This window comes from Balaenoptera borealis, assembly GCF_965194805.1.
Source record: "Balaenoptera borealis genome assembly, chromosome: 3".
In the NCBI taxonomy this organism is placed as follows: Eukaryota; Metazoa; Chordata; class Mammalia; order Artiodactyla; family Balaenopteridae; genus Balaenoptera; species Balaenoptera borealis.
Window position 1 is genome coordinate 92,402,896 of NC_138866.1, and position 16,531 is coordinate 92,419,426.

Consider the following 16,531-nt stretch of genomic DNA (forward strand, 5'->3'; position numbering starts at 1 on the left):
AGTGATTGGTGTGTTCAAATTATCTGTTTCTTCTTGAATCACTCTTAGCAGGCTGTATGTTTCTAGAAATTTTCTAGAATGTTTAACATAATGTTTAACATAATGTTTAATGTTTAACATTATGTTACTAGTATGTTTCTAGAAATTTGTCCATTTCCTCTAGATTGTCCAATTTATTTGGCATGTAACTGTTCATAGTATTCTCTTGTGATTTTTTTGTATTTCTGTAGTATTGGTTATTGCTCCTCTGTCATTTCTTATTCTGTTTATTTGGATCATCTCTTTTCTTCTTGGTGAGCCTGGCTAAAAGTTCATCAATTTTGTTTATATTTTCAAAAAACTAGCTCTTGCTTTCATTGCTCTTTTGTCATTTTTATTTTATTTTACTCATTTCCTTTCCAATCTTTATTATTTCCTTCATCCTGCTGACTATGGGCTTTGTTTGTACTTTTTCTAATTCTTTTAGGTGGTAGGCTACCTTGTTTATTTGAGACTTTTCTTGTTTCTTGATGAAGGCCTGTATCACTATGAACTTCCCTCTTAGAACTGCTTCTGCTGCATCCCATAGATTTTGTAAAGTTGTGTTTTTATTTTCTTTTGTCTTGAGGTATTTCCTGATTTCTCCTTTGATTTCATCTTTGACCCACTGGATTTTTATTAGCATGTTGTTTAGTCTCCATGTGTTCTTTTCCCATTTTTCTTTCTGTAGTTGATTTTTATGTTTATACTGTTGTAATCAGAACAGTTACTTGAAATAATTTCTATCCCCTTAAATTTGTTGAGCCTCATTTTGTGACCTGGAATGTGGTTTATCCTGGAAAATGTTCCATGTGTGCTTGAAAAGAATATGTGTTCTGGGTTTTTTGGATGTAGTGTCCTACAGATATCAATTAAGTCAACCAGTCTATTGTATCATTTAGGGCCTCGGTTGCCTTATTGATTTTCTGTCTGGGTCATCTGTCTATTGATGTCAGTGGGCTGCTACAGTCTCCTACTCCTATTATATTATTGTCAATTTCTCCCTTCATGTCCCTTAGTATTTGCTTTATATATTTAGGTGCTCCACTATTGGGTGCATATATGTTAACAAGTTTAATATTATCTTCTTGTATTGGTCCTTTTATCGTATATAATGCTCTTCCTTTCTTTATAGCCTTTTTTTAAAAAAGTCTATTTTGTCTGATATGAGTATTGTTACCCCCACTTTCTTGTTGTTTCCATTGGCATGAAGTATCTTTTCCATCCTCTAACTTTCAGGCTGTGTGTGTCTTTCACTCTGACGTGAGTCTCTTGTAGGCAACATATTGAACAGTCCTGTTTTTTAATCCAGTCAGCCACTCTATGTCTTTTAATTGGAACATTTTTTTCATTGACATTTAAAGTAATTGTTGATAGATATGTACTTATTGCCATTTTATTCCTTGTTTTTCCAGTCTTTTTTTTTTTTTTTTTGGATTTTGGTTTTTGGTTCATTTCTTCTTCTTTTTGATTTTCCTGTTTGGGTTTGATGATTTTCTTTTATGGTATACTTGTGTTCCTTTCTTTCTGGCTTTTGTGAATCTACTGTAGTTTTTTGATTTGTGGTTACCATGAGGCTCATTATGTTGACCCATAACTATATTTAGTTGCTTTAAACTGATAATCATTTAAATTCAAATACATTCTAAAAGATCTATTTTTTAACTCCTCTCCCTCATATTTTGTGTTTTTGATGTCCTAGTTTACATCTTCATGCTTTTACTTTTACTGTTTACTTTAGTTATAATCGCTTTTACAATTTCTTTTGTTTGTCTTTTAATCTATGTACTGGCTTATTTAAGTGATCTTCAGTCCTTATTATATATTTGACTTTCATATTGGGATTTTCCCTTTCCTATAAATTCTTGATTCTTTTCTATTTAGAGAAGACCCTTCAATATTTCTTTTAGGGTAGGTTTAATATGCTGAATTCTTTTAGTTTTTGCTTGTTTGATATATCCTTTATCTTTCTTTCTATTTAAATAATAATGTTGCTGGATAGAATATCCTAGGTTGCAAGTTTTTCCCTTTCAGGACTTTGGCTACATTGTGCCACTCCCTTCTAGCCTGCAAAGCTTCTGCAGAGAAATCAACTAATAGCCTTATGGGGGGGGGGTCCCTTGTAACCCTTGTAAATGACTGTCACTTGCTGCCTTTAGAATCTTCTCTTTATCTCTAACTTTTGCCATATTAATTATGATATGTCTTGGCATGGATCTGTTTGGATTCATCTTGTTTGGGACCCCCTGCGCTTCCTGTAGGATATCTGTTCCCTTGTTTAGATTTGGGAAGTTTCAGCCATAATTTCTTCAGATATATTTTTGATACCCACCTCTCTCTTCTCTTTCTGGAACACCTGTTATGTGTAGGTTGGCACATTTTACATTATCCCATAGATAACATATGTTGCTTTCATTTTTTATTTGTCTTTCTGTCTGCTGTTCTGACTGGGTGATTTCCATTATTCTATCTTCCAGATCACTTATTTGTTCTTCTGTGTCATTTAGTCAGCTATCCATTGCTTCTAGATTGCTTTTTATCTCAGAAATTGAATTATCCCTTTCTGATGGTTCATCTTTATAGTTTCTAGTTCCTTGTTGCAATGATCTGCATTTCTATCAATAATCTTTCTTAATTCAGTTAGCATTTTTATTACCACCTTTTGAACTGAGGATCTGGTAGACTAGTGAGCTCTGTTTCATTATGTTTTCTTTCAGGGGATTTCTCTTGCTCTTTTTATTGGGAGTAGTTTCTGTATTTTCATTTTATCTAATTTTCTGTGTCTCTATGAATTCAGGAGGAACTGTTATCTTTTGTGGGCTTGAAGGGTGTTTTTATGTGGGAGCATCCCTGTGAAGACTCTGTGTGTGTAATATCTTCGGTGAGAGGGTTGGTTTTGACATGGACACCAGCCACATCTTTCCTTAGGGTGCTGGCTGTTTTCCCCTTGATAGGGGGTGTGGTTGGTGTTGGGTCTAAAGTCTGTGCAGGGTGTAAGGTGGGACTTCCTCTCTGTCCATGGCTGTCGCCGTCTTGTGAGGGGTGAGGTCTGGTCCCCAGTAGTGAGAGTAGAAACCCTGATATTCAGGCTCAATCAGGCTCCGTTCCCCCTGAGTGCATGCCCTGACCTAAAGGAGGTGATTGCTAAAGCAAGTGAAGCCCATGCATTCACAGAGGATAGATGTGCTGCCTGTGTAGGCCTCTGCAGCTCCACCTGGATGCAGCCTAAGGTCACATCCCTTCCCTTGTTGTGTTGGTCTTAGATCTAGTGCAAGGTTGTGGTGTGGAGTGGCTGGGCCAGAGCATTCACTAGTCTAGGACTGGGGTTGGGGCTTTGTGACTGCAGGAATTGAGGTGGCTAAGCTGCTGCCAGAGATCTGGGCTGTCTCTGTGGCAGACATCTCCCAGGACCTGTCTACCCCAGATCCAGTGCTAAGCTGCAGTGTGGAGTGGGTGGAGCTGGAGCACTCACTGCGCTGGGAGACTAACTGTGGCATGCTCCTGCAGCTCCGCCCAAGCACACACTGACAACGACCACCACCACCCTAACTGGGTCACACCCCAGACCCCAGTCTGTCTCTGTGTAGCTATCCCAAGTATTTTCCCAGGGCTGGTTGGCCCAGATCTCATGCCAATCTATGGTATGGAGTGAGCAGGACTGGGTGTCTGCCCCATTCAGATTGGGGAGTGCAGTGAGGTGACAGCTGCCGGTGCAAGTCTCTCTCTGTCATGACTGTTGGTGAAACAGCACATGCACACTCCTTGGAGTAGAGCCTGGGCTTCTCCAGCCCTTCTATCTGTCCCAGCAGTTCTCCCAGTAGCCAACAGGCTTTGTCTCCTCTGTGCTGTTCCCGAGGACTGGGACACCCAGATTGTGGCTCGACCTGCTCGCTCCCCCAGGTGAGGGTCCACCAATGCAGAATTTCTTTTCCTTTCAGATTCCTCTCAGGGGTGGGGGGTCCCTACCCTATGCAATTTTTCTGTCCTACCTTGTTACGTGGAGATCTTTCCTGCAGCTTTGGTATAGGAGTTCTTCTGCCAGTTTCCAATTAGTTTTCCTTAAGAATTGTCCCATATGTAGATTTTTTTTTGATGTGTTTGTATGGGGAGGTGAGCTCCACATCCTCCTATTCCGCCATCTTGATCCCTCCTCTGGGAAACACAATTTGTAATTGCCTATAAGAGCTCAAAACGTGGACAGAGACTTTAAAAACACATAGTTATCAACTTTAGTTCTGAATATAGAATTTTTTTCTTTCCAAATAATCTGATAATATTTATGTAAATCTAAAATTTTACTATTCCCCAGTGCATCACCATCACCACTCAGGCTTTTTTATCTTCAGGCTCAAAATAATTCCTGGCACTTGAATGACCTCGGAATGGGTACGTGAGTTCATTTGCATCTCATGGGGCCAAAGTAAACTGATAAATGTGTTTCTCTCACAGCTATCCACATTATCTGTTTATAAACAGCCTTATTTAATTTGAACTGAATTTGCAAACGTGGACCATTCCTAATCTTTCCCATCCCTTAAACATAGGTCAAATTGGTTCATTTTATTCTTGACTCTGATCCTAAGAATGATGTACATTTTCCCTAGGCATGTAAAGGAGAGAAAAAAAAAAATCAGTTGATCAATGGAACAAAAACTCTCCCCAATGAGTTTCCAATAAAGAGACTAAACATCAAACACCACAAGTGCCAAAATATTTAGTAAAAGTTTGCAAATCTTTCAAAAATGTTACAATGCAGTGAAACTAATGACAAATTAGACACTGAAAACTAACATCTAGTTAAGTCTATGCAGGCATGTAGGAGAACAGGGAATATCTAAAAGCATTAACTATGATTAAACCACTGTATTAGGCTCTTTTATATATATCTCATTTGATCCCATTCAGGAAAAGTTATCCCAGACTTGGAAATTAAGGCCAAAAAAACAAAAAAAAAGGATTGTGTGATCCATTAATATCATGCTAGCCCATTATCCATCAAGCCCACCCAAAGGCCATCTGACTCTTTTGGGAAATATAACTTTGACTAATAATGCAATAAGGACCAGATTAAGGATTCTGTAAAGTTGGAGGATGATTTATAGAAAATTGATAAGGCATGATGATCATTTATTTTTGTTTTCTGATAGAGAAATTTACCTCCAAGGTTATAGTTACTATATAAAAATACCTCCAAGATTATTTTCCTTTAGAATACTAACCAGTTTTAGATCTTACTTTGCAATCTCATTTCATCAATGCCTTTTCCACTGATTACTTAAATCCCAGTTCTTCACATTTGCTCTTGTATTCTGATTGAGTTAAATGGCACTTAACTCATCATCTATTCACATGAGAATTATGTTTTCAATGATTTAAGAATTTGTGCTTTGACAATCCTCGAACAACCACATGAGGTAGGTAGTATATCCTCATTTTACAGAGGAAGAAACTGAGTCTCAGAGGAAGCACATTACCTGCCCAAGCTTACAGAGGTAAGAAGTGACAGAACTGGAGTTTGAACACAAATATGCTTGAATTCTTTTACAGATACTATACTGATGACTCACATATGCACTCAAATTTGGACTGGAACATCTCCAAAAACTCAACCTCATGTGTTTGTTTGAATTATGAATATGACAGCTGAATATCAAAACCAACTAACTCTGAATGACCTACACCTGCATATTTAAATAAGTAATTAAAAAGACTGTTTATTAATTTGGTTTCAAATCTGAACTTTTAAAAACTGGAAATGTTGAAAGTATTTGCACATACATTACATGGAATAGTATCATCAAAGTGTGAAACTCCAGTGCTTTGCTGAGTCCATTAATAGCTCTAGATGAGGCAGAGAAAATAACTACTGAAGTTGTTATAAAAGTCATTGAAAAGTATTTTTAGAATACTTTCCAGAGTCTCTCTTTGACATTTCATGAACATGTTCCTGAGAATTTTTTGAATTAAATTTGACCAAATTGTCAGCCTATTCCACTGTAAAGATGTTCAGTCTACTTTGTCTGTAGACTAGTAGAACAATGTGGAATACCAACATGTTTTTCTGCTCTTCAGGCCTGAAGGTGATTTGTTGTCCTGGCTGAACACACAGGTAGGGATCAAGGCTGGACAGTGAGAAGCTGCTGTAAGTCTGGAAGCACCTTAGTGTACAATGTGTACCTTTTAAATCTTAAAAGTGTATCTTGGGAACGGCTGATCTTACATATATAAGTGTTAATCTGTCACAAGGATGCTTTTCAGCTGGGATATATGCCTTGTGAATGCACCCTTTTATTCACCTGAAGACCCATTGTCTGTATATGCAGATTTACAAGTGTTTCTCCATAAATAAGATTCTAAAGTACAGATCGATTGGTATCTAGGTTGATAAAAAAAACCTATGCTGGTATTGTGAGGGTTTTGTCCACCAACTCATGAATTGGACAGTGACCTCTGACCTGGTTTTCAGTAGAGCACGTCTCTGTTGGATGGCACTGGCCACTGTCTGACACAGATTTAGGTTAAGCGAGGCCATCTGCCCCACCCCTAGCCCCTGATCTTAAACTCTGGAGCCAGCTAATTTCAGGTCCAGCCGAAGTGAAAAGATAACTGTGTGGTTCAAATTCATCTTGACTCACAGTTTCACTGTTTTATCCTGGCTAAAGCTGCTCACTGTGTCTGTGGTTTTCTTACATAAATTTTCAATCCAGCTAGTGCTATTATACAGTGTCTTTTCCAACCCTGATGTCGGGGGTGGATTTTTAGCTCGCATATTTTTTCCAGATGTGATAAGCTCTCCATAGCCCTCTTGGTGAGCAAAAGCATATCCAGATCTTCTCGAGCTTGATCTCCGAGTCTGAGGCTTTCGGCTACGCAGGGGTCTTGCCTTCTTTTGAGCCTTCTGCCACTGGCGGATCTGGAGACAAAGGAGACCCAGAGTGAGATAAAGCATCCAGATGATAGACTCCATGCAGTGGGCCGCTTTGTGAAGTGAAAGCCTTTTCTGTAAAAACAACATCAATGATAACCAAGTACTCAACTTCACTGCAAAATCAAGTTTTTCACCTAAAAGCCAAGCAATTTTCTACCCAAAAGATTACACTGGATACTGGTTAGTTTTTATCTCTACTGAGAGAGAGACTATTAAGCAAACAAGAAGTGTTAAGACAAATTTCATTATTGTCCCCATCTCATACATCCACCTTAAGTGAACAGGAACATACTTTTGTACAGAAAGATTTTCTAACGTGCACCAGCCAAATACAGTCAGTATAAAAATTTACAGACCCATTTGCCCCATATAAGTCTTTATTCTCTCTTTTAGAGGTTCTCAGGATCCAATAGTCATTAGTAACTGGACTAAGAGAAAATTTAGAACATGAGAGTCAGAAAATTTCAAACTCTTGTGGTAGGTCAAAGTACCACGGGATTTTCAGTGTTTTGATTTCTTTGGGGGTTTTTTTGTGGTCTTTTGAAGAGCTCAACATTGTTTGGGTGGGTTTCTAGCATTTCTTTCATTTCCCTATAATGCCGAGGAGGAGGACATCCAAGGTTTGGTGCTCAGCACCTTGTTCTTTAGGTCAGCTGATCGATTGCTTGGCTTCTGACTTTCATGTCAGGAGAAAGCCATTAAGCAGAAAATCATGATGTGTATAAACATAGGAAGAAATGAGCATCAGCTTCCTTCAGCTCATCCATCATGTTCTGAGTTTACATCAGAATGAGCTCACAGAGCCAAAGGGAAAGGACAAACATAACAGGGGAATCCATGAATCATTTCAGAAGGAATCTCTTGGTACTTTGGCCCCAGAACACAAAGGATTTCATGATAAGGGAATTTCTACCTCAGTTCTTCTCAGCATCATCAGCCTGGTCACTCACCCCCTCAATGTTTCCCCCTTCTCAAGACATAGCTACAAATGCATCTCTTCTGTCTCCTTTTCTCGTCTATCTGGGTCCTGACCTAACTTGACATTGTGTTGCTTATACCCCTCTTTCCATAAAATACTGAAATATGTTCTGTTAATCCCTTGACTTAGGTATTTCTAGAATCTATTCTTTCTGTTTTTCTTCTAACTTTATATTTTCCAATCCAGCTATCATGTTGCTGTTCCCTTTCTTAATCTGTTCAGAAAGTAACCTCTCTCCCATGTTTAACAATCTGCCACTATATTTCTACAGAAATTTAGAGCCCTTTCACCTCATACTTTGCTTGTCTCCCTTTACTTTCCCCAAGTCAGTAACTTTCCCTCTAGCTTGCCTTTGCCTTGGAGCAAATGTCTAAAATGCTGCCAGCAAGCTTTTTTTTTTTAAAGTCAACTTTTAAAAATATCCAATTTAACTTGTAATTTACAACTCCCCACCTACATTTAGTGTAGACAGTTATCTTCATTGGCACTCCCAGGGCTAGTATGTTCAGTTGTGGGCAGTTCCAGCTACTGTGATGTGATGCCGTGCACCTGTAGGTATTTGCTGATGGGAAGTTCATTAGCTCTTTTCTGGACTTCTAATCAGGCAGAGGACATGATTCCAAGAGCAAAGAACCAACCCCTCAAGTACCCAGCAGCACTACAACATACCTGATCACTCAGGGTTGGGAATAAATCCACCTTCAAAAATCTGAATGCCACCACAGGCATAACTGAAGCCACTATCGTTAAGAGAATAACAAGCCAGATGCACTTCTGGGTCAAGGAATGTCGTGCATTTCCTATTATTAAAGAAAAATAAACATTGTGATTATAAATAAAACTGAATTATTGAATTAATTGGTTCTTTGTCTATTCCCATAAGGTCTTTTTTGAAAGGGACTTTTGGACTACCTAGGAGAACCACTGGGTATCTTCCCCAGTATATCATATGCTCAGTGGTGATAAGAATGCAAGAATGGTAAGATCACCCTAGGGAACTGCTTCACGGCCTGATCACTAGGGGACTGCCAGCCAGAGCCAAGCATTCTCTGATCCAGGCTCAGTCCAGCTTCACTCATGAAGCAGAATTCGCTCATCCAGCCTCAAAATCCCTCAACTACAAAGCAGCCATTATTTTTAAAGGCACATTTACCCTTATGGATTCAAACAAAACTATCATATCAAAACTACACAATGTTATGTGCTGGATGCAGGTACAATCGCAAATACTGGTCTTCTCAACTGGCTATGTCATCAAAGGTGAGCTGTATCCACTACAGGGTCAACCTTTTAAATTCAGGCAACAGTCCCCAAAAACCTGCCTCAAAGGGACTTAACCAATCTCTCTAGTGTTCACTCGGTTATGAAGTACTCAAGGTTCCAAGGAGATCAGAGACGCTCCTGGGTTTGTGAAAAGAGCATTCTCCACACTGGGAAACCACTGATTCAGCCATACAATATTCTAGTTCAATAGAGTACTGAAACTCATTTCCAAGCCTGGAGCCAGTTTTCTTATTTATTTTATACTCACACCTCGTATACTGGGATGTTTGTTTAAACAAAGCAATAAGGGTCAGTAAGGCAGGCAGACAAACTATACGGAAGATGTCAACCCTACTTATGTTACCAAAATGAACTGTAGTTCCTGTTGGTTTTCTAGGCATATGATACCTCCAATTATCCAGGTTCCCCCTCCCAATGCTATAGTTAACACAACTTTAATGGGCTTTGGGTGTGATGCTTGGCTCCTTATTGGACTGTCTGCATTTTCTGTCTTAGGAGGATAGACTCTGCCTACCAAAGAGCACTTGATTGCATTTGCCTGGGCAGAAACAAACTTGACTCAGTAAATTAAATGTCTCTTTGAGCTCCCTGAAGCTCAGTACCCCCAGGCATGGCTGGAAAAACAAGCATCACTTTAAAACCACACTCCTGCTTGCTGCTGGCTACTAAGGAAAAAAAAATTTTCTTAAACCTCAATGTTGATTTAAGTTTTGAAAAGTCTCATTGGAACCCAGTAATTAATTCCTGGAATGGCATGTGCTTAGAGAGTGGTCCCCACACAAACTACTTTCTCCAGTTGAGGCATTCCAGTCTCATTATGCATGTTCGAATGCTGTCTTAGGACTGGAAGTCTTTTGGTTAATGCACTGAACTTTCAGATTTGGCAACCAAAAAGAAAAGAAAAACCTTAAAAGTAGTTTAAATGGCTCTTTTTTTCCTAATATGTTTGTTTATTCTTATTCACAACCATCATGTTTATACATGGTTGGAATCTTTTGATAAGTAAAGGATTAACATTACATATTAAGTAAGAGAGGTACAATTTAAAGATTTCCATGTACACACAGAGGAAGGCCAAAATTGAATACAATACTCTTAAGCATATACATGCATTTAAATGGAATTGCAATTTCAGGTGCCTTTGGAAATGTATAACCCTATAATTGCTCTTATTTTGCTTTCTACATGAATCAGTCTTCTAAGAATTATTTTTCTAGACTGCATTTCCCAACTAGTGGATGCAAATCTGTCTTGCCTAATCGAGCTCAAGTAGGTTGTCACTATGTATCTCTCTTTTCCACAGTTTGCTGGGATGAACTCAGAAACATCACTGTTAACCAACTTATTTCACACACACTAGAGATTTCAAAACTTCTTTAAAAGTCTATTAATAGCCCCACTGTGTAAAGCTCAGTGGCCCTTGGTGGGAATCATTTTGAAATGTGGAGTGCAATGATAGTATACTCCAAATATATACTCTTTGTAGAATCATAGAATCTCAGGGGTTTAAGGGATTTTAGGAGGTCTTTTGCTACCCATCTGCTGTTCGATGTCCCCAACCAGTAACCAAGCCATATTTGCTTTAATCATCATCTTCATCATCATTGTGGCTAACATTTACTTAAAAAGTATTATGTACCAGGCTACATGCTAAGCATTTCATATGCATTATGTCATTTAACCCTCACCAATTTCCTATAAAAGTAGGAACTATTAACATCCCCACGTTTAGAACTGAAGACATTAAGGCATGAAAAGGAAAAGAAACTTGCCTAAGGTCACACAGCTTATAAGTGGCAGAGATGACACTTGAACACTGACTGTCTAACTACAGAGCCTATTCTTGGTGCCACTCATGGCCTATGTCCAGCAATTTTTAAAAGGCTCTAAATTATACAGTATTTCTTTTCTAAATGCAAATAAGTTCCACAGGTAAACTTTGGCAGAAATGTTGGTGATAATGTGGCATAAAAGGGAAAGCCTGGCATTTCTTTCTCTTCCCTCTATCATACATGAACTTCACAGGTTTTTCAGGTATCCCTGATCTATATGTGCTATGCCTCTTATTTGGAAAGGGACAGACTACTGCATCTGGGCTGTTAGGAACCTGTAAGCAGCTATCTCACTGACTCTGCATCTAGTAGGGACAGCAAAACCTAATCTATTGGAGCTCACTTCAAGCCTGTAAGCCCTCAGATGTCTGGTTCAATCAATTCCTAGAGACAGAATTATTGGTCATCCCTAATCCCACCAAAAAAAGAAAATAAATTACAAAGACAAATCAATGACAACTGGACAGTAGGCCCCAGCAAATAGCAGGACTCACTTACCAACAAATGGAAACTGGCTTGGGAAGATGCCAAAGAGGCCATTACTGTGCATGGTAAATAAAATGGAGAAATAAGTGGCAATACTGCCCCAGACGAAGACATGATTAATGATAGTCCAGTAACTGGTATCCAAGGCTATCTGTAAATAAAGTCAAACACAAAGGGGAGATGGTGGAGGATTAAAAGGGCATCATTTTACTGAGTAATGTTTCCTCAGAACTGTTCTGTGAGAAGACAGTTGCACTTGTCTAGTTTCCAGCCAATCATAGGCCTCACCACTTTCTGCACAACACAGGGGACTAATGTGACATTTCTGGTAGACAATTGACTTTAGGACTTATATCTGCAAGCCATTATATCTAGCAACGTTGAGTCAAACATCAGGAAATAAAATGTTAAACTTTTTTTAAATGAGAAATAAGAATGGTTTCTAATTTCAAAGCTACTTTCCAAGTTGCTCTCAAAATTTTTCTATTGGAAAACTATTTTTCATAGTGGGCAAGTGCAACATTTTAAAATCTGTACATAGGGCTTCCCCGGTGGCGCAGTGGTTAAGAATCCACCTGCCAATGCAGGGGACACAGGTTCAAGCCCTGGTCCGGGAAGATCCCACATGCCGCGGAGCAACTAAGCCTGTGCACCACAACTACTGAGCCTGCACTCTAGAGCCCGTGAGCCACAACTACTGAGCCCATGAGCCACAACTACTGAAGCCCGTGCACCTAGAGCCCGTGCTCCGCAACAAGAGAAGCCACCACGATGAGAAGCCTGCACACCAAAACGAGGAGTAGCCCCCGCTTGCCGCAACTAGAGAAAGCCCATGCGCTCAGCAACGAAGACCCAACGCAGCCCCAAAAATAAATTAATTAATTAATTAATTTTAAAAAACACCTAAAAAAAAAACTGTACATAGATTTTCATATGACCATTTTGACACAGGTATAATCTGTTTACATCAATATTCTAATTCGTTCTGGTTATCATTTCTCTTAAGTTATTCAAATAATAGCAAAGAAAAATCCTTAATCCACTCTTGGCATAAAATTCAGAAGCTGGGGTTCATGGTGATCTGGGAACATGCTCACAAGCCCTTCTCCCTTCCAATAACTTGTTATGGCAGCGCAGCTGAAAAAGAGTAACCTGTTATGGGGAAACCAAGAAAGCCACTGGTGAATATGAACACTTGAGTTCTCAGAGAAAAAAAAAAGTAGGTTCTAGCATCCTTATTTGCATATCAGAGGCACAAAATGGTCCAAGTGAAGGTTTGCATTTCTAGCACAGTCTGATGCAAGGCCACAGATTTACTGCCTGCCTGAGGGGCTCTACCTACATAGTAAACAGATCCTTCTCTGCACATGGAGATATACTTCCCCTTCCCACATGACGTTTACTGTCCTTTAAAATGATGCCCCATAAAAACAATGCTGGCAGCCTTGATGAAACTGCAGGGGTGCTAAAGGGACAGCCTTTACTTTCTTCAAGAGGCCTGAGAACAGAGAGCCCTGCTTTCCATGCCTCAGCAAAGAGATGCTGGCTTTCCAGTTCATTTGTCGAGACATTAGACCAAAATCTGCAGCTGTACCTTTCACCACCTGTCAGTTCATCACCATTAAGAGACACCACTAGCCTGACCTGTGTGGGTATGAGTAGGCAAAGAAAAATCACAACCAATTTAAGAGGACACAATTGGAAAAAAAACAAGAACAAGTGGCTCCTGTTGAGGCAGAACTAATGGGAAAGACAGACAAGCACTATAACAACAACAACAAAAGTAATGAGAACTCTTAAGGAGATGCAATTAGATCATAGAAAAAAATTCTGGAAGAAATAAAAGCATTATTTCTGAATTTAAAAATTCAGTAGAGAAACCAAACAATAATAGTCACTGATGAGAACTGAATTAATATTCTGGGAAAAACAAATGGAAACAATATCTCGTAACAGGGCAAAAACTTGAAGAAATGGGAACCATGTGCAAAAAGATATGAGACACGGATGGCAAATCCATAGATGTCAGATCCATGGTCCCAATATAAGAAATAATGGCATCGTAGAAAGAGGAAAAGAAAGAAAGAGAGAAGTAGCAATCAAAGAAATGACAGAGAAAACTGCTCTGGGATAACAAACACCAAAGATTTTCAGATTGGGAGGGTACTGTAAATTCTAGGAAAATCAATGAAAGAAGTTATGTTCTGGTGACATTTGTGAAGTCCAAAGATAAAGAACATAAGCTTCTAGACACAGAAGATATTATTTACAAAGGAAAGAGAATCAACTTAATATCAAACTGCTACACTGCAACGGATGTAGTGGAAAATCATTTACAAAGTTCCTAAAGAAAAATGCTCTGATTTAAGAATCTTATGCCCATCCAATATATCATTGAGTAAAGATACAGAAAGATTTGAACTCAAAAGTATAACATCTATGTACCCCTTCTGCAGAAATTACTCAAGCTTAGACAGAGAGGAAAGGATGTTAATGCCGCTCTCAAAATGAGCTTATTCACAAAATTCCTGAAACTTATTCTGTGTGTTAAGGACAGCAGTGTCTGACTGAAGCCATGATTTCATGATGGATGCCTTAGCTGTGTCAGAGGCTTCCAAGTCACTCCATTATCTCCTCCTCTGCTACAGAATTGAACACAGGGGAACTAGGCATGGAGAGTTCACAAAGCACCCATATGCTTTATTTAGTTGTGAAACAGACAAACAGAACTCCTCTTTGAGTGGAGAAATCTGGTTCTGATTTTGGATGCTACCTGTCTGACTGAATTTTGGACTTCCAAGATGTAGAGTGTTAGATGGCTTTGGTTTGAACTTAATGATACTCACTTAGATGGATCAAGGCATGGCAGAGATGCCATTTAAAAGCAGTATATTTACATTTGATTCATTCAATCTATTAAATATTTATTGAGTCATGAAGAGAAAGTCTGGGGTTTAACAAGATCTTTCATTGGATATAAGAGGCTAAGATTTGTAAAAGACATTGTTTATAGGATAGAAAAAGGACTCACCACAGGCAATTCAAACTCTATAAAAATTAAGCCCTTGATTTATACTTTCCCCTTCAAAAAAAACACCCCCCAAAAAAACCACACACACAAAAAGACAAAAAACATAGGTGACATGGCTTAACGTATCCACCCAGAGGTACAGACTTTAATGGATTGGAAAGCTTTTGTAAATTCTAACTCAATATCTAATGGTATTGTCCACCATTTGCATAAAAGAGGAAATAGAAACAAACTCAAGATGCCTGATGAAGATCAATGGATCATCAAAAATCATTCTTACCAGATGGGAATGTAAATCGGTGCAGCCACTATGGAAAACATTATGGAGGTTCCTCAAGAAATTAAAACTAGAGTTGTCATATAATCCAGCAATCCCACTCCTGGGCATGTATCTGGACAAAACTGTAATTTGAAAAGATACATGTACCCCAGTGTTCATAGCAGCACTGTTTACAATAGCCAGGTCATGGAAGCAAGTGTCCATCAACACCAAGTATCCATTGACAGATGAACGAATAAAGAAGATTGTGTGTGTGTGTGTGTGTGTGCATATATATATATATACACCCCCACAGTGAAATACTACTCAGTCATTAAAACGAATGAAATAATGGCATTTCTAGCAACATGGACGGACCTAGAGATGATCATACTAAGTGAAGTAAGTCAGAAAGAGAAAGACAAATGCCATATGCTATCACTATATGTCAAATCTAAAATATGACACAAATGAACTTATTTACAAAACAGACTCACAGACATAGAGATCAGACTTGTGGTTGCCAAGGAGGGGGTGGTGGTTGGGAGAGGGATGGATTAGGAGTTTGGGATTAGCAGATGCAAACTAGAGTAAGTCCCCTACATACGAACCTTCAAGTTGTGGACTTTCAAAGATGAGAACGTGCGTTCACATGTCCAATCATGTAAGTTAGTTCATGTGTCTGGCGTACATTGTCACGTGTGTGCATCCTCTACAAGTGGTTGTGCTTTTGTGTACTTTACTGTAGAGTACTGTATAGAGTACAGTAGTACAGTATCTTTATTTCAAGCTAGATCTGCAAGAGGACGACTTCATTGAACTCCTTGCTGTGCAACACGAGGAGCTTACTAATGAAAACCTGATGGAATTGGAGGCCCAGAGAAAGGATGAAGAGAGACAAGAGGAAGAAGAAGTAACTGAAGAACCGAAGAGATTCACGATGCAGGAGATGGCAAGGGGTTGTATAGAATGGTACGTGAATGTTGCACTGGCCGTTCAGAATGCAGTCCAGTGCCACCATGTCATCTATGACTAGAAAAAAAGAGCTACCACCCAGACATCACTGGACTGTTTTTTCAAGAGGGTAGATAGATTGAATCCAGCAAGGAACCAGAACCTATGCCATCAACATCAAGCATGAGTGAAACTGCAGCTTGTCCTCCATCTCCTATTGCTGACAATCCTTCAGCTCTATCACCTCCCACCTCCTCTCCCTCCTCGAGTCAGTACCTCTTCTTGCCTGTTCACTCGATGCCAGCCCCTGTGTGCCAGCTGTTGTACTGTACTACTGTACTTTTCAAGGTACCGTATTATAAGATTTAAAAGGTTTTCTTTATTTTTTGTGTTTGTTTTTTATGTATTATTTGTGTGAAAAGTATTATAAACCTAATACAGCACAGTACTATATAACCGATTGTGTTAGTTGGGTACCTAGGCTAACTTTGTTGGACTTAGGAACAAATTGGACTTACGAACCGAACACACTCTCAGAACAGAACTCGTTTGTATGTAGGGGACTTACTGTATTATATATAGAATGAATAAAGAACAAGGCCCTACTATATAGCACAGGAAACTACATTCAATATCCTGTGATAAACCATAATGGAAAAGAATATGATATGTATGCGTATAACTGATTCACTTTGTTATAAAGCAGAAACTAACACACCATTGTAAAGCAATTATACTCCACTAAAGATGTTTAAAAAAA

The 16,531-nt window shown here is 38.9% G+C and overlaps 1 protein-coding gene across 7 annotated transcripts in view; it reads right to left on the reverse strand.

Moving 5' to 3' along the window:
- Window positions 1-271: 271 nt before the first annotated feature.
- The window catches only part of ATP8B4 (ATPase phospholipid transporting 8B4 (putative)), a 324,241-nt gene continuing 307,981 nt past the window's right edge, over window positions 272-16,531 (reverse strand). For 6 of the 7 annotated variants that reach the window (XM_082387911.1, XM_082387910.1, XM_082387912.1 and 3 more), the window contains 3 exons: window positions 11,540-11,678; window positions 8,595-8,725; window positions 4,008-6,931 (listed from right to left, as the gene is read on the reverse strand). In XM_082387911.1, coding sequence (XP_082244037.1) covers window positions 6,650-6,931; window positions 8,595-8,725; window positions 11,540-11,678 — 552 coding nt within the window. In that variant the 3' untranslated portion in view covers window positions 4,008-6,649. Of the gene's footprint in view, window positions 6,932-8,594; window positions 8,726-11,539; window positions 11,679-16,531 lie in introns of all 7 variants that reach the window. The other variant, XM_082387909.1, reaches the window with a different exon arrangement.